The sequence below is a fragment of the Anabrus simplex genome, chromosome 1 (genome assembly GCF_040414725.1).
Source record: "Anabrus simplex isolate iqAnaSimp1 chromosome 1, ASM4041472v1, whole genome shotgun sequence".
Classification (NCBI taxonomy): domain Eukaryota; kingdom Metazoa; phylum Arthropoda; class Insecta; order Orthoptera; family Tettigoniidae; genus Anabrus; species Anabrus simplex.
In genome coordinates this window covers 535,888,774-535,913,848 of record NC_090265.1, presented here as the reverse complement: position 1 = coordinate 535,913,848, position 25,075 = coordinate 535,888,774, and the positions used below count along the sequence as shown (strand labels likewise).

The window sequence follows — 25,075 nt, the reverse complement described above, 5'->3', positions numbered from 1 at the left end:
TCATATAATTTGATATATTTTAACCTCCATCAATACATATGTAGTGTTTTTTACTTCAATATCTTAATTATTTGAAATTGTTAGAAGCTTACACACTAGTTTTATGGTTATTTTTCTTCTCTAATGTTAACATTAGATTTTAGAGAACTACTACACATTGAGATCACTAGGTTCGGGACCCTGAACAAATTTTAGGTTAAGTTTATTGTGGCTGAAGATGCTTACGACCGTTAAGCGAAACATGTCCCAACTTATAACACCAGTTGTAATGATTGTATCTTAAATATAAGGATTGATAAGTATTGGAGAGGTGGTTAAACTTATTGTTTTCAATTACAATTTTTATAATCTGATACCCAATATGGTTACAATTATATTTATAACATGTACCTTACCACTTAGTCGAGCAGCTCATCTCCTTTCTTCCAAATCTTCCCAGCCCAAACTTAGCAACATTTTTGTTATGCTACTTTTTTGTCGGATATCACCAAGAACAAATCGAGCTGCTTTTAATTGGATTTTTACCAGTTCTTGAATCAAGTAATCCTGGTGAGGTTCCCATTCACTGGAACCATACTCTAGTTGGGGTCTTACCAGAGACTTACATGCCCTCTCCTTTACATCCTTACTACAACCCCTAAACACCTTCATAACCACGTGCAGAGATCTGTACCCTTTATTTACAATCTTATTTATGTGATTACCCCAATGAAGATCTTTCCTTATATTAACACCCAGATACTTACAATGATCCCCAAAAGGAACTTTCACCCCATCAATCTTCCTATTTTGAAACTCACAACCTGACTTTTAACCCTGTTTATCATCATACCATTGCCTACTCTCCATCTCACTACATTATCGAGGTCATTTTGCAGTTGCTCACAATCTTGTAACTTGTACTGAATAATATCATCTGCAAAAAGCCTTATCTCTGATTCCACTTCTTTACTAATATAATTTATATACGTATATCAGAAAACATAAAGGTCCAGTAATACTGCCTTGAGGAATTTCTCTCTTAATTATTATAGGGAGAGATTAAGCTTCGCTTACTCAAATTCTCTGAGTTTTATTTTCTAGAAACATAGCCATCCATTCAGTCACTCTTTTGTAAAATCCAATTGCGCTCATTTTTGCAGTAGTCTCCTATAATCTACCCTATCAAATGCCTTAGATAGGACAATCGTGATACAGTCCATTTGACCTCCCGAATCCAAGATATCTGCTATATCTTGCTGGAATACTACAAGTTGAGCTTCAGTGGAATAACCTTTCCTAAACCCAAACTGCCTTCTATTAAAACCAGTTATTAATTTTGCAAAAACGTCTAATATAATCAGAAAGAATGCTTTCCCAAAGCTTACATGCAATGCATGTCAAACTGGCTGGCCTGTAATTTTCAGCTTTATGTCTATCACCCTTTCCTTTATACACAGGGGCTACTATAGCAACTCTCATTTCATTTGGTATAGCTCCTTCATGCAAACAATAATCAAATAAGTACTTCAGATATTGTACTATATCCCAACCCATTGTCTTAAGCATATCCCCTAAAACCTTATCAATTACAGCTGCTTTTCTAGTGTTCATCTTTTGTATCTTACTGTAATGTCATTGTTGTCATAGGTGAATTTTAATAGTTCTTTAGTATTAGGCACCTCCTGCACAGCTACCTAGGAAGCTTGCTGTTGAATTGTTTACGTGCAACCCATATAGTCAGTAGCAACAACTTGCTAGCTTGGGAAAGCTTTAAAAATCTGAGATAGCTGGACAGGAAGCATGATATAAATATATGCATAGATTACATTATAACAACTTTTTTCGTGTAGCATCATGCAGATGTAGATTCATATTGATGTGTAGCCATCTTGATTCTTACAGTAGCATGTCGATAGCAGCAAAGTCCCAGATAAGAGCATTTAACTGCCTCTCCAACTTTGGCATATCTAAACTCGAGAATATTTTCCCAGACTGCAAATAAACTAAAGTAGTAGTACGTGTTTTCAACTGAACTTCCAGATGAATGTGTAAACTGCCACATAAATTTAAACTGCACTTTTATATGGCTGTCGAAGTACGCACCCTAAATCGCTCACCTAATCTACCATTCTCAGTACGGTGACCAGTTTTAGACCTAGACATAGGTTCCGAATTTTCGCCACACAAGCAGCCACCATAAACAACAGCACACAAACTTTTTTTTTTTGTTAGTTGCTTTATGTTGTACCGACACAGATGGGTCTTATGGCGACGATGGGACAGGAAACGGCTAGGAGTGGGAAGGAAGCGGTTGTGGCCTTAATTAAGGAACAGCCCCAGCATTTGCCTGGTGTGAAAATGGGAAACCATGGAAAAACATCTTCAGGGTTGCTGATAGTGGGGTTCAAACCTATTGTCTCCCGAATAATGGATACTGGCTGCACTTAAGCGACTGCAGCTATCGAGCTCGGTGCACGCAAACTTGGTGCACCACTGATCATACCTTGTCTGTGGCCTGAACCACATATAAAAACTCGCCCTGGTACACCAGTGGGAACAAGTTGTAAATTTGGACTTACCATCCCCCACGATTCGCTCTTCATGTTATACCACTCCAATTGCATTTCTCTTGGTACACCATGACCGTACCACTGACTGCATGCCCCATTTTTAAGACCCCTCCTGCTACAGCAGGAGGCCTCCAAATTATTATTATTATTATTATTATTATTATTATTATTATTATTATTATTATTATTATTATTATTATTAGAGACAGGAATTTGCCTATTCGCCTATTTTATTCCTGTGTTCAGAAATGTAGGCTTTTGAGATATAAATCCGTTTTAGGCTCATTTAAGCTAGATTTTGTTGGTTCTATTGTGCCTATAAATGCCCATTTCAGGGGTTTGTGCTCATTTGGAGTATAATTGCCTATTTGATGCCTTTTGAATCTATTTTAAAGAAGCTGATTTTCTTCCGGTGCGTTATACAGTATTGTAACTGACGTGCTCGACATTATTATCTTCTCATTTCTCAAGATCTATTTACCCCACAAACAAAAATGGAAATTCTTGGAAGTCACCTGAAATAGTTCTTGGGAAATTTCCATCAGGAGAAACAACGAACAATTTGACCCCGAAGCCTTCATCCTCTCCAACCTTCTAAAACATATGCGAGAATCAATCAACGTCGAATCCTTATACCTCCTTCTCGATGCGAACTGTTGTACACATACGCTTTATCTTCAGAATGTGTTGTGATTTATTGTGAAGAAGAAGTGTACCTGTGGCAATGCCCAAAGAAAAATCACCGGGTGAGTTGGCTGTGCGCTTAGGGGCGCGCAGCTGTGAGCTTGCATACGGGAGATAGTGGGTTCCAACCCCACTATCGGCAGCTCTGAAGATGGTTTTCCGTGATTTCCCATTTTAGACCAGGCAAATGCTGGGGCTGTACCTTAATTAAGGCCACAGTTGCTTCCTTCCCACTCCTAGGCCTTTCCCATCCCATCGTCCCTATAAGACATATCTGTCTCGGCATGATGTAAAAAAAAAATTGTAATTGCAAAGAAAAATTGGCGAAGTCCCACTGGTTGAAGCGGTGGATCACAGGGGATCCCAATTTCACTACAGATGGAAAGGTACTGTAGTCTTCTGTCAAGCTTGCTGTAAGGAGGTAAGTTCATTTGTTCCTTTTATATTTTTTGTGACTGAACTACGATCGCATTTCATTGTAGCATTTATAGGCCTATTAATTTACGTATTGTGGAAAGTTGTTTTGTCGCAATGCTGTATTAATCATGAACTTTCAATAACTTATATTGCTAAAATGTAAATAATCATTTAATTACTGAATGAGGAGTTAGAACACTGGTGGTCTCTTGTCACAGGGTGGACGAAAATTAAAAATCGGTGTTTTGAACTCTGATTCAATTCCCGTGAAAATAGAGATTTACAACTGAAATATTTTCTTTCATTCTTTCTTTCTTTCTTAATCTGTTTACTCTCCAGGGTCGGTTTTCCCCTCAGACTCAGCGAAGGATCCCACCTCTACTGTCTCAAGGGCAGTGTCCTGGAGCGTGAGACTTTGGGTCAAGGATAAAATGGAGAGGAGGACTAGTACCTTGCACAGACAACCTCAAATTCTATGCTGAACAGGGGCCTTGTGAAGGCATGGGAAGATTGGAAGGGACAAGCAAAGAAGAGGGAAGGAAGTGGCCGCGTCTTTAAGTTAGGTACCATCCCAGCATTTTCCTGGAGAAGAAGTGGGAAACCACAAAAAACCACTTCAAGGATGGCTGAGGTGGGAATCGAATCCACCTCTACTCAGTTGACCTCCCAAGGTTGAGTGGACCTGGTTCCAGCCCTCGTGCCACTTTTCAAATTTCGTGGCAGAGCCGGGAATCGAACCCGGGCCTCCGTGAGTGGCGGCTAATCACACTAACTACTACACCACAGAAGCGGACTACAACTGAAATGTAATTTTTTTAAATCGTGAGTAACTTTCACCAGCGTGATGTGTAGGCTCTAGTGAACTCTATTACGCTTCCGCTAAACCTTCGCGAACATAGGTTGAAGATCGAATGTGCTGCGACTAGGACGATGTCAGAGAGGCTAGACATACAAGATGGCACGGCTTGAACGATGTCATAGCGTGTTTAACAACGCTACAAAGACTATCTTTACAAGACGAGGCCAGTGAAAAGACCGTTGGTCTGAATTGGTGAGGTCCCATTAGTAATCGTTGTGCTGGGCGGGGGGGGGTAAGCTCCTAGCATCCCATCTAGAGTCTTGCTAAATTGTGACAAAAAGTAAGTTTTTGGGCGCATTCCACAATTTCAAATCACGCAGTTTTCTAATTTTCAACGAGGGAGGCAGCCTTGTGGGCACACATGATGCAGGATCTATTGCAGGCAACAGAAAATAGTCTTCATGACAGCTGACCCGCCTGACCAAAGTCGGCGAGTAGCAACATGTAAAATGTTCACAAATCTGAGATTTAAAGTGCTTCCATTTTAGTTGCTCTATATAAGTAAAATTACTGCTAGGAACAGATTGGCGAGCTTCTGGCAAGCATATAGGAAGGATCTCTCCTCTACGCTACTCGGGTATCATTTCACGTCATTCTCATTATTTTTCACCCGGTGAACTCGACAGGAAACTGCCAGATTATAACAGGACACTGCCAGATTATAACAGAACATTTTTGAGGACATATTTCCATGTAAATTACGAATTCTCTTGTTCCTACTTTAAAGTTTTGTACATCACCTCTAATAATCTTTTTCTTTTTTATGAAACAAATGGATTTTTATACTGTCCGACTTGTTGGCTGAATGGTCAACGTACTGGCCTTCGGTTCACAGGGCCTCGGGTTCAATTCCCCGCCAGATCGGTGATTTTAACCTTAATTTGTTCATTCCAATGGCTCTGGGGCTGGGTTTGTGTGGCGTTTTCAGCATTAGAAATCATCCTAGGTAGGGCCCTCATCTTCACAGACATGCAGGTCGCCTAATAGGCCATCCAAGAGAAAAAGACATGCACCAGGCCTCTCCAGAGGACGCCTTTATTATGTTTATACTAAGCATTATTGCCGACTAGCCCAGCTGTAGAAATGTAAGAACATTGTAATTTAAGTCAATTGTATTATTTCTCAGATCAAATGTGAAAAGATACCATGTAGATCAACTTAGAAATACTGCGATGCATTTGATACGAGTACAGAAAGCGTTGTCATTGCAGCTTTTCTACCAGTCCACTGTGAACAGCCACCAACAACAATTTTCTATACACCTGTGCACTGCAGTGGTGGGAGCTAATATCCCTCTGAATAAAGTGAAGCAGCTTAAAACTTCAACAAGCTGCTGGGAGCAATCGCCGAGTTGGAGACAAGTGGCTTTCCCCTGGTGGAGTCATTTAGGGTTGTGGAAGAAGTCAGAAGAAGTTTTGACCAAACCTCTGGGAAGGTAGCCCCTGTCAGCAAAGAGTTCCATACGAGTCCTGCAGCAGAATCCATGCTGGAAAACGGCGGGAAAACTAGCCAGGGTGCTCCAAGGTGAGGTAGATGAAGCGTTTGAACTGAAACCAGATGAAGTGGCTTCATTGAAACTTTGTCCAATCACTTCCTGTGATGTTGAGAGATTTCTCTCAGTACAAAACATTCTGCCCGACAGGAGAACAGGATTGTTACCGACAAGCATTGAAACATTGCTTGTTGTAAATTCCTTTTATAGTAATTGAGTGTGTTTTTATTTATAAGTATTTTTTCATGCCTATTTTGTTGCCTAGTTTGCATGTTAGTGCCTATTTACATGCCTATTTTGGCTAATTTAAGAGCCTATATGCCTGCCTATTTTAACTGTTTCTAGTGCCTATAATTCTCGTTTATTATTATTATTATTATTATTATTATTATTATTATTATTATTATTATTATTATTATTGTTATACATACATACATACATACATACATACATACATACATACATACATTATCATTATAGACTGTTATGCCTTTCAGCGTTCAGTCTGCAAGCCAGTGAGAATTTACTAAACGTCGCCACAATCCTCGATTTGCAACTAGTGTTGTGGCCTTATTTAGTTCTATACCTCTTATATTTAAATCGTTAGAAACCGAGTCTAACCATCGTCGTCTTGGTCTACCTCTACTTCTCTTACCCTCCATAGCAGAGTCCATTATTCTCCTAGGTAACCTATCCTCCTCCATTCGTCTCACATGACCCCACCACTGAAGCCGGTTTATGTGTACAGCTTCATCCATCGAGTTCATTCCTAAATTAGCCTTTATCTCCTCATTCCGAGTACCCTCCTGCCATTGTTCCCACATGTTTGTACCAGCAATCATTCTGCTACTTTCATGCCTGTTACTTCTAACTTATGAATAAGATATCCTGAGTCCACCCAGCTTTCGCTCCCGTAAAGCAAAGTTGGTCTGAAACAGACCGATGTAAGGATAGTTTCGTCTGGGAGCTGACTTCCTTCTTACAGAATACTGTTGATCGCAACTGCGAGCTCACTGCATTACCTTTACGACACCTCGATTCAATCTCATTTACTATATTACCATCCTGGGAGAACACACAACCTAAATACTTGAAATTATCGACCCGTTCTAGCTTTGTATCATCAATCCGACATTCAATTCTGTTGAATTTCTTACCTACTGACATCAATTTAGTCTTCGAAAGGCTAATTTTTATACCATACTCATTGCACCTATTTTCAAGTTCCAAGATATTAGACTGCAGGCCTTCGGCACAGTCTGCCATTAAGACCAAGTCGTCAGCATAGGCCAAACTGCTTACTACATTTCCACCTAACTGAATCCCTCGCTGCCATTTTATACCTTTCAGCAGATGATCCATGTAAACTACGAACAGCAAAGCTGAAAGATTACAGCCTTGTCTAAACCTGGTAAGTACCCTGAACCAAGAACTCATTCTACCATCAATTCTCACTGAAGCCCAATTGTCAACATGAATGCCTTTGATTGATTTTAATAATCTACCTTTAATTCCATAGTCCTCCAGTATAGTGAACATCTTTTCCCTCGGTACCCTGTCATATGCTTTCTCTAGATCTACGAAACATAAACACAACTGCCTATTCCTCTCGTAGCATTTTTCAATTACCTGGCGCATACTGAAAATCTGATCCTGACAGCCTCTCTGTGGTCTGAAACCACACTGGTTTTCATCCAACTTTCTCTCAATGACTGATCGCACCCTCCCTTCCAAGATGCCAGTGAATACTTTGCCTGGTATACTAATCAATAGTTGTTGCAATCCTTCCTGTTCCCTTGCTTATAGATAGGTGCAATTACTGCTTTTGTCCAATCTGAAGGTTCCTTACCAACACTCCATGCTAATTTTACTACTCTATGAAGCCATTTCATCCCTGCCTTCCCACTATACTTCACCGTTTCAGGTCTAATTTCATCTATTCCTGCTGCCTTATGACAATGGAGTTTATTTACCATCCTTTCCACTTCCTCAAGCATAATTTCACCAACATCATTTTCCTCTTCCCCATGAGCTTGGCTGTTTGCAACAACACCAGGATGATTTCCTTTTACATTGAGAAGATGTTCAAAATATTCCCTCCATCTCTCCAGTGATTCCCTGGGATCCATTATGAGTTCACCTAAATTACTCAAAACACTGTTCATTTCCTTTTTCCCTCCCTTCCTAAGATTCTTTATTACTGTCCAGAAAAGTTTCCCTGCTGCTTGACTTAGCCTTTCCAGGTTATTACCAAAATCTTCCCATGACCTCTTTTTGGATTCAACAACTATTTGTTTCGCTCTGTTTCTTTCATCTACGTACAAATCCCTGTCTGCCTCGGCCCTTGTTTGGAGCCATTTCTGATAAGCCTTCTTTTTACGTTTACAGGCTGCTCTCACTTCATCATTCCACCAAGATGTTTGCCTTTTCCCATCTTTACACATAGTTGTTCCTAGGCATTCCCTTGCTGTTTCTACTACAGCATCCCTGTATGCCACCCATTCACTTTCTATATCCTGAACCTGCTTACTGTCTACTGTTTGAAACTTCTCACTAATCATATCCATGTACTTCTGTCTAATTTCCTCGTTCTGGAGATTTTCTACCCTTATTCGTTTGCAGACAGATTTCACTTTCCCTACCCTAGGCCTAGAGATACTTAGTTCACTACAGATCAGATAGTGGTCTGTATCATCGAAAAATCCCCGAAAAACTCGTACATTCCTAAATTCAAAGTCTGTTAAGATATAGTCTATTATGGATCTGGTACCCCTAGCCTCCCATGTGTAGCGGTGAATAGCCTTATGCTTGAAGAATGTATTCGTAACAGCTAAACCCATACTAGCACAGAAGTCCAGCAAACGCTTCCCATTCCCATTAGCTTCCATATCTTCCCCACATTTACCAATCACCCTTTCGTATCCTTCAGTTCTATTCCCAACTCTCGCATTGAAATCGCCCATTAGCACTATTCTATCCTTGCTGTTGACCCTGACCACGATGTCACTCATTGCTTCATAAAACTTGTCAACTTCATCCTCATCTGCACCCTCACATGGTGAATACACGGACACAATTCTTGTCCTAATTCCTCCAACTGACAAATCTACCCACATCATTCGCTCATCTACGTGCCTAACAGAAACTATGTTGCGTGCAATGGTATTCCTGATAAAGAGCCCTACCCCAGACTCTGCCCTTCCCTTTCTAACACCCGTCAAATACACTTTATAATCTCCTATCTCTTCCTCATTATCTCCCCTTACCTGAATATCACTTACTCCTAGCACATCCAGATGCATCCTCTTTGCTGACTCAGCCAGTTCTACCTTCTTTCTTCCATAAGCCCCATTAATATTGATAGCTCCCCATCAAATTCCAATTTGTTTGCCAAGTTGTTGTTGTTGTCGTTGTTGTTGTTGTTGTTGTTGTTGTTGTTGTTGTTGTTGTTGTTGTTGTTTCAGACTAGGTATGAATTAATGCAACATTAAACACATAGAAAATATAAAAGATCAAATCACCAGAAAGGAGAAAGTACTAAAAGTTGGAGTATACCTGATAAAATTATAAGATGCACATCAACAACTAGTGAAGAAAATAAAGTATTACAAATAACCATTAAAAGTGAAATAAAGTAGAGAGGCAGCAACAGATGACTGATAAATTCAAGAAATAGAGGAGGTCAGTAGAAGACACGAACCATTTCATGTACATAAGAATGTTTAAGAAGTATCAGGTACATATTACTCACACAACTTTTAGTGATACCTGGTGTTACAGGTGTGAGGAGTAAGGAGGGAGCTTTCCCAGTTCCAGTAATACTGCCAACTGAATGCAAATGAAATCTGAATGGAATCAATGTGAATTTTCTAAACCTTTGTTATCTTAAGCCAACAACTGTGTCACACACACATTATATAGCATAGATTCTATAGTTTGGCTTTGCTGTGTAAACAACAATAGTACTAGTATGTAAAGTGTACGCCAAGTGTACGCCAGATGTCTCACGGCGATGAATAAGCGATTCATAGTTTGTGTTTCAAAGGTTGCTAATACGAATCTTGAAGATAACCAAGGTCTACCGATTCAGCACTATGGAATCCTGATATCACTAAAAGTTGCGCGAGTTATACAGGCAGCAGTCATGGGTGACACATTTCAAAAAATCTGTAGATTTTGTCACAGAAGCTATTATAGAATTGAAGGGGGTAAGAATTTTAAAAGCTCTATTCAGCAAAGACAGAAAAGAAACAGTGAGAAAGGAGGATGGAACACCAGAAATCCTCAAATCTTAAGTGCAATAACAATAGCAGCCACTGGAAAAGCTTCAGGTTCAAATGGAGTTCCTTTAGAATTGAAGATGATTAGACCATTAACATTATCTCACAATATTACTACATAATACATGTGAACTGGCAGGAGATTAACTGAAGTCAAGTGAAGAACTGAGGTGACTACCGGCTCTTCAGCCTTATGAGTCACCTCTTGGAAACATTCCTCAGAATAATACATACCAGAATTAAAGCTAAATGTGAGATGGATCTTGACGATCCTCACTGTGGATTCAGAAAAGCTTTCGGCACCAGAGATGTAGTCTATAATTTTGTCACTAATGACTTACATTATTCATTGCCAAAACTTTCCTCTACTCTAAAATATTATTGCATTTTAATAAATTTTAATAATTAATTTTAATAAATTGTCTTATTGTGTATAATTAGCCAAAAATGTTCAATTTTTAATTCCTCATAAATATGGACTATATTTAATTAGTAATTCATTTTTTAAATTGATTGGGGTTGTTAGCTGTTAGGATAGATAGAAAATCCAGATAATTGGAGAACAACAAAAATTTCCCGGTTATGTTAATGAAATAGAATTCTTACATCAAAGAAGAAGATTCTGCAAAATTTGAAATCAGTAATCTGTGTTACTCACCGAATCATCCCCAGGTGGTAGAGGGCATCTGCAGTCATCCTCAGGTGGTGGAGGGCATCTGCAGACATCCTCAGGTGGTGGAGGGCATCTGCAGACATCCTCAGGTGGTGGAGGGCATCCGCAGACATCCTCAGGTGGTGGAGGGCATCCGCAGACATCCTCAGGTGGTGAAGGGCATCTGCAGACATTTGGTTGTGGAGGTGAAGTCTTTGGAGTTTCACAAACGATAATTCTCGGAACACGGCTCTCTGCACCACAGACTATAACTTTGGGAATTGTATCTTCCATCTTTTTAAATCTAGCAATATCTTCCTCTTTACAACGACATTCTTCATCTTCTTCTGGGATAACTTCCAGCGCTGAAGAGGCAGAAGAAGCATCGCTACGTCCATCGAATAACATCATAGAGCTGGGAGAAGATGGCAAGCACTTTAATTGATCTTCAAGTGACTTTGAGAGTGGTACATTTTTCATGTTTGGGAGTCCAATAAGCTGCTGAACTTTTTGAGTGATTTCTTCAAATTCTCCAAGCTTTTTCACTAATTCTAATTTTTTTAGCTTTAATACCAATGTATCTTCTTCTGATAATTCTCGCTGAAACAAATGTGATATTATTCAGTATTAATGCACAAAACAAGAAAATTATATTCTAACATCGTAGATATTGGATAGTGCTTGTCTACAAACACATATAGACAATACATATGGACATCCTGATATCTCCAATTTTAAAAGAAAGTTTTTCCTACTAATCTCCCACGCTGGTATCTTCATCTTGTCGCGATGTGGGAGCTTGCGTGCCTAAGTGATCCTGAGAGCTATGCCGGCGGGAGCATAAGCTCCTGGTAGGGCCACCCAAGCCGGTCAGGTCAAAGGTGATAGGCCAGACTAAGAGGGATACCCTGGTCCTCCAGGTTGGGGGTTGATCATGGGGCTAACAACCCTATATCGGAAAAACAACTCGTTACGAAACTCACAGACAAGAATAGCCGGACTGATGATAATGGTAAACGACCCACGCGAGGAAATGGAAGATGCAAACGGAAATATGATCTGTATGTAGCAACCTGGAATGTACGAACCCTGAATAAACCAGGAGCCCTAAACAATCTAAAACAAGAAATGGAGAATAATATTGGAATAGCAGCAATTTGGGAAGTCAGATGGAAAGGAAATGGTGTTTTAGAAGTGGTAGATATACAGTTCTGCATAGTGGAGGAGCCAAAGGTACAATAGGTGGCACAGGCTTCCTAGTGGATGACAGATATAAGTCAGCAGTTTTGAATTTTAAACCTGTAAATGAAAGAATATGCACTCTAAGGATGAAGGCCCATTTTTTCAATATCACCCTTGTGTGTGTGTATGCACCTACAGAAGAGGCTGAGGATGAAGAGAAAGATATGTTCTATGGACAATTGGAACAAGAAATAGAATGCATCCCACGACAAGATGTAAAAATCATACTTGGAGATTTCAACGCTAAAGTGGGTAAAGAAGAAGCCTATAGGGAGACAGTTGGGAAGGAAAGTTTGCATGATGAGTCAAATGATAATGGACAGAGGCTAACTGATTTTGCCATGGGAAACTCAATGGTGGTAAAGAGTACATGGTTTCAGAGAAAGAATATACGGAAAGCCACTTGGTGTTCACCAGATGGTGTCACCTTTAATCAAATAGACCATGTAGTAATTGATAGGAGACATGCATCTGACATACTACAAGTTGACAGTTGTAGGGGAGCTGATTGTGATTCGGACCATTACTTGGTACGGGTAAAATACAGGCAACGTATTGCAACTTACAGATCTGCTAAGAAAGGGAAAGCTCCAAGGAGATATATGGTCTCAAAATTGAAAGATAAAGAAACTGCACAACTATATGAATGCAGGATGGAGAAGAAATTGGAGGCTAAACAACAAAGCTTGGCAGTGGAAAACATTGAAGGAAAGTGGATTTTATTGAGGGATGCATTGCAGGAAACTGCGGATGAGGTACTAGGAGTTGAGGTAAAGACCGAAAGGCAAGGATGGTTTGATGATGATTGCAGAAGAGCAGTTGAGGAAAGAAATGAAGCAAGGAAGAAAATGTTTAACAGGAAAACAAGAACATATGTAGAATAATTTAGGAAGAAGAGGAAAGAGGCAAACAGAATTTGTAGGAGAAAGAAGAGAGAGGCAGAGAGGAAATGGATTACAGATTTGGAGGAACAATATGATATGCAAGAAGTACGGAAGTTCTATGGGAAAATAAAGGACGTACAGAAAGGTTTTCAACCACATGCTGTATTCTGTATAGATAAGGAAGGAAACATGATTGGGGGAAGAGACCGGATTCTTGACCGATGGGCGGAATACTTTAGTGAACTGTTGAATGTGGCTGCAGAGACGGTGAGATTGGAAGAAGTGGATGGGCAGCCTTGGCAGAATCCTAGCCTAGATTTAAAACCAGTGCCTGTACCATCTATAGAAGAAGTGAGGACGGCAATTAAGTACTTGAAGAATAATAAGGCTCCAGGAAGTGATAACATTTCAGCTGAGATGATTAAATACGGGGGTGAGCAGTTGATGCAACTTGTTCACCAACTAATTGTGGAAGTTTGGGAAACAGAACAAATGCCAGAGCATTGGAGCTTAGCAATTATTTGCCCAATTCATAAGAAGAAAGATAAAGCAAAGTGTGAAAATTATAGAGGTATATCTTTGCTTAGTGTGGTTTATAAGGTCTTAGCCAAGGTTTTGTCTATGAGACTCACTCCACTGATTGAGTAGATACTAGGAGACTACCAAAGTGGCTTTCGACAGGGTAGATCAACAACAGATCACATCTTCACTGTCAGGCAAATAATGGAGAAATGCTATGCATATAATGTGGATGTGCATCAGCTGTTTGTGGACTTTCGGCAGGCTTATGATAGTGTGAAGAGAAGGAAACTGTATCAAACAATGATGGACATGGAGTTCTTAACTAAATTGATAAGACTGGTACAAATGACCCTAACAGGTACTAAATGCATGATTAAAATAGAAGAAAATCTTACTAAAGAGTTTGAAGTAAACCAAGGTTTGCGGCAAGGGGATGTGTTATCTACCCTGCTCTTCAATGTGGTTTTGGAGCGTGTGATGAGAAAGGTGGAGGTCAGTAATTCAGGCGGTACGCTGTTCAACCGTGTAACACAGAATCTGGCTTATGCTGATGATGTTGATATGCTGTCTAGAAGATTGAAAAACCTAGAGGAAGGACTGGATAGATTAGAAAAGGAAGGAGGTGAAATGGGCCTAAGAGTGAATAATGCCAAAACTCGTTACTTGTTTGCATCTAGGAGGACCATAGTAAGGGAAGACAAGTGCATAAAATTAAATGGGATTAACTACGAGAGATGTGAAAAGTTTAAGTATTTAGGAGTGCTGGTGACAAAAGATAATGACATGAAAGAGGAAATAAAAGCGAGGATTGCTGTGGGCAATAGGGCTTACTTAGCTTTATTGAAAGTATTTAGATCACGCAGCCTTGGTAGAAGATTAAAGTTGACAGTCTATCGAACAGTATTACGACCAGTGGTAACTTATGGCTCTGAAACATGGACAATGACCAAAGTAGATGAAGAACTGTTGAACAGATGGGAGAGAAAAATACTGAGAAAGATTTTTGGCCTGGTGAAGGAAGGGAAATTGTGGAGAATAAGGAAAAACAAGGAATTGGAAGAACTCTATGGACATCCACGTATCGTAACCGAAATAAAAAGCAACAGATTAAGGTGGTTGGGACACGTGGAGAGAATGCCAGATAATAGGGCTGTCAAGAAGATCTATAAGGGAAATCCAGGTGGTAGAAGATGGAAAAGAAGACCCCGGAAAAGATGGCTGGATGATGTGGAGGAGGATTTAAGAAAGATGGGAACAAGAAGATGGAGGAGGCGTGCAGAAGATCGTGAAGATTGGGCTACAATCGTCAGAGAGGCCAAGGCCCTACAAGGGCTGTAGCGCCGAGGAGTAAGTAAGTAGTTTTCCTACTAATGTCTAAAATTTGGCCTAAAATTATAAAAGTTAGGTAGTAGCATAAACCTAAAAAGCATAGCTTAGGCTAGTCTTTCTGAATGAAATATTTTACCTTATGTCTTTAAAGTATTGCGATTTAGTATCTGTACACTTTCCTATGCATCTGCGGGTATATCTCCAAGGTATTCCTTGTCTATCATAAGAAATGTATGAACCTCCAGAGGCTCTCAACTTGGGAGAGTGAGTTGGCGACCATAGGGCTCTTAGCTAAGTCCAACATCGCTTTTTACTTATATATGCTAGGCTTCATGCTTCAATCTTTCCCGTTGTACCTCCCTTGAACAACTCTTGTTCTCTTCTGACTCTGATGGTATTAGTTTGGAAAAGCCTAGAGAGTCTTTCATTTTTATGCCCTTTGTGTCCCCTCCTTTTTTTCACATACAGGGTGTTTCTAAATTCCCATTACAGACTTTGAGAGCTTGCGGTGAGGACTAAGATGGTTAAGTTTATCATAGGAACTTGTGTCAAACGTACCGTCTTCCCACTACCCACAAGAAACCACCACAGCACACGTTCACAGATCCCGCATTTTCGGTGCTCTGTCCGAGTCGTCTGCTTGTCGTCTGGGTCCAATTACAGGTGGGACTCAATGTGATGACCACCGACGTCAACACAGACACGGTACCTCCGTGCCATGTTCTCGTACACACGATCATCAATCCCTGGTCCTCCAACATCCGCCGCAGCCATAACCCGCGCCAATAGGTCTTCGTTGGATTCCACAGGTGTCTCGTAAATCAAGGTTTTCATATTTTTGGGTGAATGTACAGGCCAAGCAATTGGGCCACCACGACCTATCCACCATTGCTCAAATCTTTGGTGCAGAAGATCTCGGACCGAAAGAGAAAAATGAGGTGGTGCGCCATCATGCTGGAACCACATGTTTTGACACACATGCTGCGGCACATCATCTAAGAACTCATGCAGTATGTCTTCAAGGAATACAGTATTAAGTATGAGGCACCAGTGATATTTCGTGGAAGAAGGTATGGCCCAATCACACATCCATTCAGGAACCCTGCCCAAATGATCACACCGTATCGTTGCTGAAACATGTGGGGGTGCGCAGCATGCAGATTTTCAGCAGCCCACACATGACTGTTGAGGGAATTGAAAACACCTTCCCTGGTGAACTTTGTTTCATCAGTGAAAAGAATCCACCATGGGAAGTGGGGATCATCCACACAACGGTGCAAGAACCACCTCAAAAAGTGGGCTCTTGATGCAATATCCTGTGGCTGTATTGCCTGTACCCTCTGGGGGTAGTACGGGTGTAGCTGCTGCTCATGCAGAACACGCCAGACAGTTGTGTGATCCACATTCAGTGTCCTTGCTATGTTTCTGGTACTCATAGTACTGTCCTCTTCCACTGCGTGGAGTACAACCTCTTCAAACTCGGGTGTGTGGCGCCGCCATGGAGCACCACAGTCATCTCTGTTGACAGTGAATCTACCTGTCTCCGAGGCTCGCTGACACACCTTAGCAAAGAGGGCACGCGAAGGTGTTCGACGGTGTTGAAAATGCTTTCCATACCACTGATGAGCAGCTCTCCCATTGCACCGAGCTTCGCTGTACAATATCAACAAGTCGGCGTATTCCGCAAATGTGTATGCCATGGTCAACAGCAACATACTACCTATGAAATACTGCAAGTACAGTACTGCATGTACAGGTTACTGCTGTGTGCGTAGTAAAGAATTACTGCTGTACTATAGTATGAACGAAGATCACAACCACAACAGCAGTACAGCATGTCTCCGTGTGGATCACACTCTCAACTGAATGGCACGGAATGTCAACAAACATGTAGGGTTATGGGACATCACGTGATCGTTCAATGACATATGTACTCTAGTCAGTGGCGCCAAAAATGTGGGAGATTTGAACTGTGCTGTGGTGGTTTCTTGTGAGTAGCGGGAAGACGGTACGTTTTCGTACACAAGTTCCTATGCTAAACTTTACCGTCCTGGTCCCCAATGCAAGCCCTCAAAGTCTGTAATGGGAATATAGAAACACTCTGTATACTGTACCGTCATTTGCTGGAGGGATAGCTAGCTATCTTTTTTCTCTTTCTATCAAATTTAAGAGGGGATGCTTATGAAGTTGTACTAAATTACAAGAATAAGAAGAACTTTTCTTTGAAATTTATGAACTATCACTGAAAATATTTTAAAAATGCAAATAAGTGAAATATACCAAGTTGTTCAACTAAATTAACACATATATTCCCAGGTGGATCATTTTTGACATCACAATTTGCAGTCTTATATTGAACTGTTGCATTGTCAGTGCTAACCTGATAGTTTCAGTGAACCCCAATATATTTTTCAAGAGAATTATGTGGGAGTCTGTTTGATTGTTGTTATCGCTTCTGATTTAGAGTTCATAAAAGAGAGATGGATTGACAGCTGTGTGCAGAAGGAAAAAGTAAGATTATTAATGTTATATGTTAACATTTATGACTTTGTAGCATTTGATAGTTAAAATTTGAATAGCATACTGTACGTCCTGTGTAAACAGATAGATTGTCCTGCTAAGCACTTGCTTGGAAATGTTGTCAAATAACTGGCATGTTTATTAGGCAACAATGTGTTACAAACATATGTTGTATACACCTATAGCTATAAAATGAGCATTTTCATGCCAATAATGGTTGTTGCCTGCTTTCATAAGAAGAACATTTTGTTTGCAGAACACATTACTAGACTGCAAAACCAACACTGGAGTTCATATTCGCTCATGGTAATTTACAGAACAAGTGTCAGGAAGACAAACATTAGACCTAGCACATACTTCCAGTCTCATATTCCCACAAATTTTTCATCAGTGTCTGAAAATGACTATTATTAGAAGAAGACTATGTTGTTCTTTACCTTGGGGCTTGTTCATAACTTCAAGCATTTTCCTTTGGAGTGTTGTTCCTCATTTGTACAGAATTGCCTTGGTACTTTTTCAGTTCCAACTAGAAAAATTCTGTAGTTGCAGTTAAGAATTCAGGCATTATTTGTTCAAATCAAACAACCAGTATATGGATACAGAAAAGCTTCTAAGTAATCCATAAAGTGCAAACAAACCATAAAATATCTTTTATCAGGATCATGAAATATAAATGGAGAGGTAGCAAAGCATTTCATGCCAACTATTTCTCACCAGAAAGAATAAGATCTAGATGCTTCATTACTACAGTTTATGTCCACATCTGACTCTGAATGTCACTGAATTTGAGAGGATTTTCTGGGATGACGTTATTGTTTACCAGTATTTACATAACTAACTGTGCTCAAACTTGAAACTAGGAGTGATTTAATCAGCAAGGACATGCACAGTCTTCATCACCAGAATCTGCATCTGTTTCCCCTCCATCTTCTGACAAATAGAAATATTGAATTCAGAGTCTGTCTGAGGGATTGGCTACTTCAAGCTCATCTAAAATATCTGCTACTGTAGCAATGCAATTTTACTCTGCTATGAAATAAAGACCAAGTAGCATATCCTAAGTTTATGTATACATGTATTATCAGTTTATCATTATTCAGAAAAAATACGATGGGCGTACTACTATCTGCGCACTTTTTAGCGATAGATTTTCACCCTAGTGCTCAATCGGTCGATCACGGCAATCTTCGAGATTCGTATTGGCAACCTTTGAACACAAACTATGACTTGATTATGCATCGCCATGCGACATCTGGCATACACTTTACGTACTGGTGTTGTTTACATAACAAAGCCACCATATATTAGGTTAGAAGGAACATGAGTGGGGAAAATAAGCCTAGTACATCACAGGAACCACCTGGTACTCCTAAACGGAAACGACCATCCAGGGCTATACACAGTGAGGGACAGAAAATTATAGCACATGTCACCGAGTGCTGTGCTATGGAGAAAAAAAATAAAGAGCTGCTCTTCCCCCTAAGCAAGTCTATCCAATGTGCTGCCGCGTATGCGGGGAAATCCGTGGCCACTATTCATAGCATTAAGGCATTTACTGCCTCTCACCCCGGCAAATCTCCACCCACACCTGGTAAAAAGAAGTAGGTCTGTCTAACCAGTCTACCTAATCTGCTCAAACCAATATCATTATGGATAGTAGTAGGTTGTCATGTGCAAGTGTTATATGATGTTCTCCTCTTTCTCACAGGAAGAGAATGCAAGGGAAAATAGAGAACTGGACGATTGCAAAAAACGAGTGATAAGGGACACCATCGAAAACTTCTATACCGTCCAAAAAGTGGCTACTCTGAAGAAACTGATCCCTGTGCTGGAGAAAGAAATTAAGTGGAAGTGGAGCCCAACGTCTCTCCGAAAAGTATTGAAAGATATGGGTTTTGTGTGGAAGAAAGTCCAAAACAAATGTGTTTTATTGCTGGAGCGGGCAGACGTCGTTAATTGGCGAGCACGATTCCTCGTCCAAATTAAACATGCTAAGGAAGAAGGCAAGGAAGTGTTTTACTTGGAGTCCTGGATTGATAATAATATAACAACTGGAAAATGCTGGCAGAGAGAAAAAGATGTTGTGGGTGTTACAGCATGGGGATGCTCTTCGAAATGGCTAACCATTGCAAGTGTTGGATCTGAGAAAGGGTTCATTAGAGAAGCACAATTAATATTTGAAGCCAGAAGTACCCAAGGCGATTACCATGGCCAAATGAATTCCGATAATTTTGAGAAATGGTTCAAACCATCTGCGCTCCCTAATTTGCCTCCTGCATCTGTGATAGTGCTGGATAATGCACCATATCATTCTCGACAGGTGGATAAAATATCATCGCGGTATGATACACGAGTGACAATGGTCCAGTGGCTACAGGGGCAAGGCATTGTCTGTGACACAAATCAAAGAAAAGAGGCCCTGTACAGATTAGTTCAGGAAAACAGGCCTCCTGAAACAAGTTATGCTGTTGACGTCATGATTGCTGAAAACAGTCACGTCGTCCTTCGTCTTCCCCCATACAACTGTGATCTGAACGCCATGGAATTGGCATGGGCAAAAATAAAACGCGAGTTCAGAGGACACAATATAACGGGAGACATGACAGCAGGAAACCTACGACGACTGACTATCAAGGCATTTAACTCAGTATCTGCCGAAGATTGGAAAGGGTACTGCAGAAAGGTGCACGAACTGGAAGAAGACTACTGGAGGCACGACGGTGTCATGGAAATAGCCCTGGACGATATTATAATTAATAGTACGGCAGAGAGCAGTGACGATTGTGAGAGTGCTGTATCTGAGAATTCAAATGAATAAATTTGTAGCATATACATATCGATCAATCATATCGATTCAATTCAGATTTCATTTCCATTCAGTTGGCAGTACTTCCGGAATTGCGAGAGCTTGCTCCTTACTCCTCACCTCGAACAGAAATCTATCGCTAAAAAGTGCGCAGATAGTATATTGTTTTACACTTTACTTTTTGTACATCCAGGTATGGTTCACATTTCACTTTCGAAGGTGGTGACATGCAAATAGTGTCTTGTTCCACCATTTGGTAGCAGCACAAGGGCCAACAAATGCACTCGTCATAGCCATTTCATAACAACACTGTCAGCGTAGGAGCAGTCAACATGGAAAACAAACATCAGGGACAATGCTATACGATTTGGTTCCTATGAAAACAAGGCGTGACCAATGCAGAAATACATCGGCACTTAGTGACAGTCTGTAGAGAACATGAGCCATCACGGAAAACAGTTTAAAACTGGGTGGAAGATTGGAAAACAAGACGCACATCGGTGGACAAGGGAACCAGTTCTGAAAGGAATGTGACAGTGTCAACACCAGCCAACATTGCCCAGGTCGAACAGGCCATCCAAGGAAACAAATGCATCACATTTATGGAAATGGAGGCAGCCACGGGAATTAGCTGAAACACCCTGCAGCGGATCGTGCATGGCCACTTACAGTTGGGGAAGGTGTCATCCACGTGGGTGCCTAGACTCTTGTCTGCAGATGAAAAGCAGAGGCATTTGGACGTCTGCAGAGAACTTTTGCAATGCCATGATCAAGATCCAGCTGAATTCATGGCTAGGTTTGTGACTGGACAGAACTGGACACAGCTGTCAAGGCATGGGTACGCATTCCGAAAGAATGGTTTCAGGAAGGTCTTGCTATAAGCTGCCCAGTGTGCCGTACGGAAACATAGTGTAGTTGGTAAAGGCATGGCGGAGCAGTCTTGCATGTCAGGTGGGAGATTCGAGTCCAGGGCGAAGGGAACAAATTTTTGAAAAAAAGTGCATACAGTTACAAGGAGATTATGTTGAGAAGATGGACATAACAACTGATGTGTAATACACTTCATTTGCCTAGAAAAAATAAAATGTAAAACAATATAGTACACCCTTCATATAACTGAATGATGGTTCTTGGGGAAATGCCTAGCAGGTTATTTTTTTGATCCACACAGTATGCTAATAAAAATACTGGAAATTCTAAGCAATATATTCAGTTAACAAATATTTTACATACACTAAATGAATGAAACTACTTCAGTCCATATTTGCGCAAGTAACAGTCCACATTGAATATATCTACATGCAAATTTTCAGTCTTTTAACTAACAATTAATCATTAGCAGCCCATTCCACAGTTGTTAAAATAAGCTCATAAATCCTTTAAAATCATCACTTCCCATTCCATCAGTGAATCCCTTGGGATAATATTCATTCAGTTCCCCCAGGGTGTGAGGGCAAATACTGACAGTGAAAGTATTACTTTAAGATACAAAACAATAGGTTTATCAGACTATATTAACATTAATCACATTTGGCTCTATAGCTGATTGGTCAGCATCTGGACTTTGTACTCAGAGTCCTGCATTCAATTCCCAGTCAGTCTAAACAGTTAATTCTCTTGGCTTGGGAACTGGGTGTTTGAGGTGTCTTCAACATTTCTGCACATCACACACCACAAATGAAACTGTCCTCCACCACAATAACATGTAGTTTCCTACTACATGGCATATGCTACCCACCCTCATTGGAGGGTCTACCATACAAGGGCTGTTGCAGGTGAGCAGTAGCCACATGAAATAAAAAATGTAAAACATTGTTAATAGGAGAAAGAGAAAGGGAAAATGAATGTCTCACTATACCTCAAAAGCCAAATACTATTGGGTTTGGATGAGAACACGAATGAGTGAGTGAGTAGAATGCAAGGCTCCTGGAGGGAAGACAAAGTAGGCTATATCCCGTGAAATAGATTTCCTTAGAGTCATGTGTTGCGAGTGTTTGGCCTACTTCAAGTAAATTCTAGATCATTATAAATTGTATTAAATTTTATAATCAGAATTTGTGGGTCACTCTGTACTTCAATTTCAGTTTTTCTGAGATTTGCACAAGATACAAGCTTCAAGAAGTATCCAAGGACAAGATAATTGCCGTCAAATTAAAAATGTTAATTTGATTGGTTTAAATAAAATCAAAAGGTAGCTCCTGTGTTCTTTGGTCATCAACTTTGCTGTGGTGTTTCCTGTTGCACCATCCAGTGCAAGCTATCTTTGGGAAGCGCGTTGCAGGGTAGGATAATTCTATCTTTGGGATCATATAAGAGTGGACATGTCCAGCAGCACTGTGCTCCATCGGGATCTGTGGCTTTACTTGAGGTAAGGAAATCTTAAATTTCCAAATGTAACTTAATTTAACTTGATTTTAAATCTTTATTTGTCACAGGAATTTACCCATTGATTTTGCTATATGAATGAAAATAAATTCATGATAGTGTAAAAGTGTTTTTCATCCATCCTCACGTTTGTGCAAGACATGCTCTTCTAATAGTTTCTATACCTTAAAATTAAATTTGTCACTAAGCTTCACCTCCATACTTCTGCTTTAATTTTTATTTTTTTCTATGACCTGTATTTTTCTTTAAAGAATTGATTAAGAATCTTTCCTTTGAATATTGTCCCACTCTGCACAGTGGACTAGTTTTCACATCCTAACTTTAGTTTTATTTTGTGTCTATAGTAACTTGAATTACTCTTCATCAAGACTAGTATTGATAAGATCCTTGTAAGAGTGTAACTTAATTCCATCCTGTTTTACTTTTCTATTTTCATGTTTATGATAGTTTCTTTTGTTTTGTGATTATTATAATAAATAGGTAAACTACATTATTTATTTGAAGTTTTGCCACAAATGTTTACGTTCCATCATCTTGTAGGGTCCATTCCGCTTCCCACTTCCTGCCTTTTTAGTTATCAAGTATTTTACCTTGTTTAATATTTGATTTGATGATTGTGTTTTAACTATTCTTAATTTAATTCTTTTTTAAAAATTTCTTTCTCTCTTTTTATATTACTTGTTTTTAAATATTATTATATTTTAAATTTTAAATATGAGGTTACATCCTTATCTAATTTTCACAACAGAATTGAACTTATACTTACATTCTGATACTGAGCTATTGATTCCTTCATCTTAGTGATAAGTACAGAGGTATTCTTAGCCTGCTCATCGGCAATCTTTAGCTCAGCAAGGACAGCAGAGTCAGTGATTGGAATGCGACTAATATCCGCAAGTCCCCAGGTTTTTTGCTCTTTCATATCCTCATCTAATACTCCTTGTGGACCCTCTGATATGCCTTCTGCTGAGCTGACAGGTTCTGCTGGCTGAAATATAAATCTACTAATTCGTTAGCTCATGTTATAAAATTAATAATGAAGTAAGTAGATGAGCAACTTATTAAGGTAAGAATGAGAAAGATACACACATAGTGAATTAGAACAATCCACGAAAGAAATATATTGATCTTATTTCTATGCAGAGAAGAATGATGCATCAAAATGAAAGATGTTACAACAAATTAGCTTTTGTGTCTTCCTAATCTGTAATGAGTGTGTCTTTCATGTTCTGATGTATGTCAGTCAAATGAAAGTAAAAACAATAAATGTATTATTCCATCTATTCATAGAATAGTCACTTGCAATGTATGTCAGTCATCCTTTCCCTTTAGTTCTTCCTTACAAAGCCTGGTCATTTTAAAAACAAATGTTCAGATTGCTACAGTTTTAGGATATTTTCTCTGGAAACAAATTACAAGAAAACAAAACATTAAAATAAATAATATAAAATAACCATCAGCTAGTCACTTTGGGAGTGGCGACCCCATCGAACTAATAGCCTATATCTACTTCATTCATTCCATCCCTGACCTGGTCAATGACTGGAAAACAGGTTGTAGGTAGGTTTTCAACCATGAGCTAGTATTTCCAAGAAACAAGTAGGCTAAGTTAATCCACACAGAAAGATCATATGAACCTGACACGCCAGCGAAACACTAAATTGATACTGTGACCTCAGTAAACCTTATACTTGCTATAAGCTGCCCAGTGTGCTGTATGAAAACATAGTGTAGTTGCTAAAGACGTGGCGGAGCAGGCTTGCATGTCAGGTGGGAGTTCGAGTCCAGGGCGAAGGGAACAAATTTTTGAAATATTTGTTTAATACATACCATACTCAATGTAAGTTCAATACCCGCTTTCATGCAAATTGTGTGTGAATGAATGTGTTTGTGGCCCTAAGAAGAATTGATTTGTTAGCAGGCTGGATACATACAGACAGGAAATAATAGGAACACAACTGCCCTGACAGTGTTTTATTGCAGCAAATGCTCAATGTGATGACCGTTCTGGTTTATGCACATTCGGGCCCATTGTCCAATAGACCATCTTGTGCACTGAAACATTCCAGGTGTAATTGCTCGGCAGGCATCCGTGATGAGTTACTAGAGCTGGCTGGGGTTTTCCGCTGCTTGAGTGTAAACGATGTTCTTCAAATATCCCCACAAGAAGTAGTCTAACAGCATTAAATCCGGTGATCTGGCAGGCCAAGAAACAGGACCTCCTCATTTTATCCATTTCCCTGACAGTTCTTCATTCAGATGGTTACGAACGGGCAAAGTCAAATGTGATGGAACTCCATCCTGTTGCAACCACATCGTCAAATGATCGTGCAAGGCCACATCCTCCGGCAGCAGTGGGAGTTCCTAACGCAGAAAGTGCAGGTAGCACGGGCCCGTCCAATAACCCTCAAAGAAATAAGGTCTAATCAGGCGATCCCCCATGATTCCACT

General features: G+C 39.9%; 2 protein-coding genes across 2 annotated transcripts in view; both read right to left on the bottom strand.

Annotated features, from left to right (window-relative positions):
- The window catches only part of LOC136876423 (outer dense fiber protein 2), a 456,680-nt gene extending 440,801 nt beyond the window's left edge, over window positions 1-15,879 (bottom strand). Inside the window, exons 1-2 of the mRNA XM_068228338.1 lie at window positions 15,631-15,879; window positions 10,943-11,536 (exon numbers count right to left, since the gene is read on the bottom strand). Coding sequence (XP_068084439.1) covers window positions 10,943-11,536; window positions 15,631-15,879 — 843 coding nt within the window. The remainder of the gene's footprint in view (window positions 1-10,942; window positions 11,537-15,630) is intronic.
- A 5,379-nt stretch (window positions 15,880-21,258) lies between these two features.
- The window catches only part of LOC136876367 (uncharacterized), an 81,243-nt gene continuing 77,426 nt past the window's right edge, over window positions 21,259-25,075 (bottom strand). Inside the window, exons 4-5 of the mRNA XM_067150296.2 lie at window positions 23,391-23,612; window positions 21,259-21,309 (exon numbers count right to left, since the gene is read on the bottom strand). Of these exons, the coding sequence (XP_067006397.2) occupies window positions 21,259-21,309; window positions 23,391-23,612 (273 nt within the window). The remainder of the gene's footprint in view (window positions 21,310-23,390; window positions 23,613-25,075) is intronic.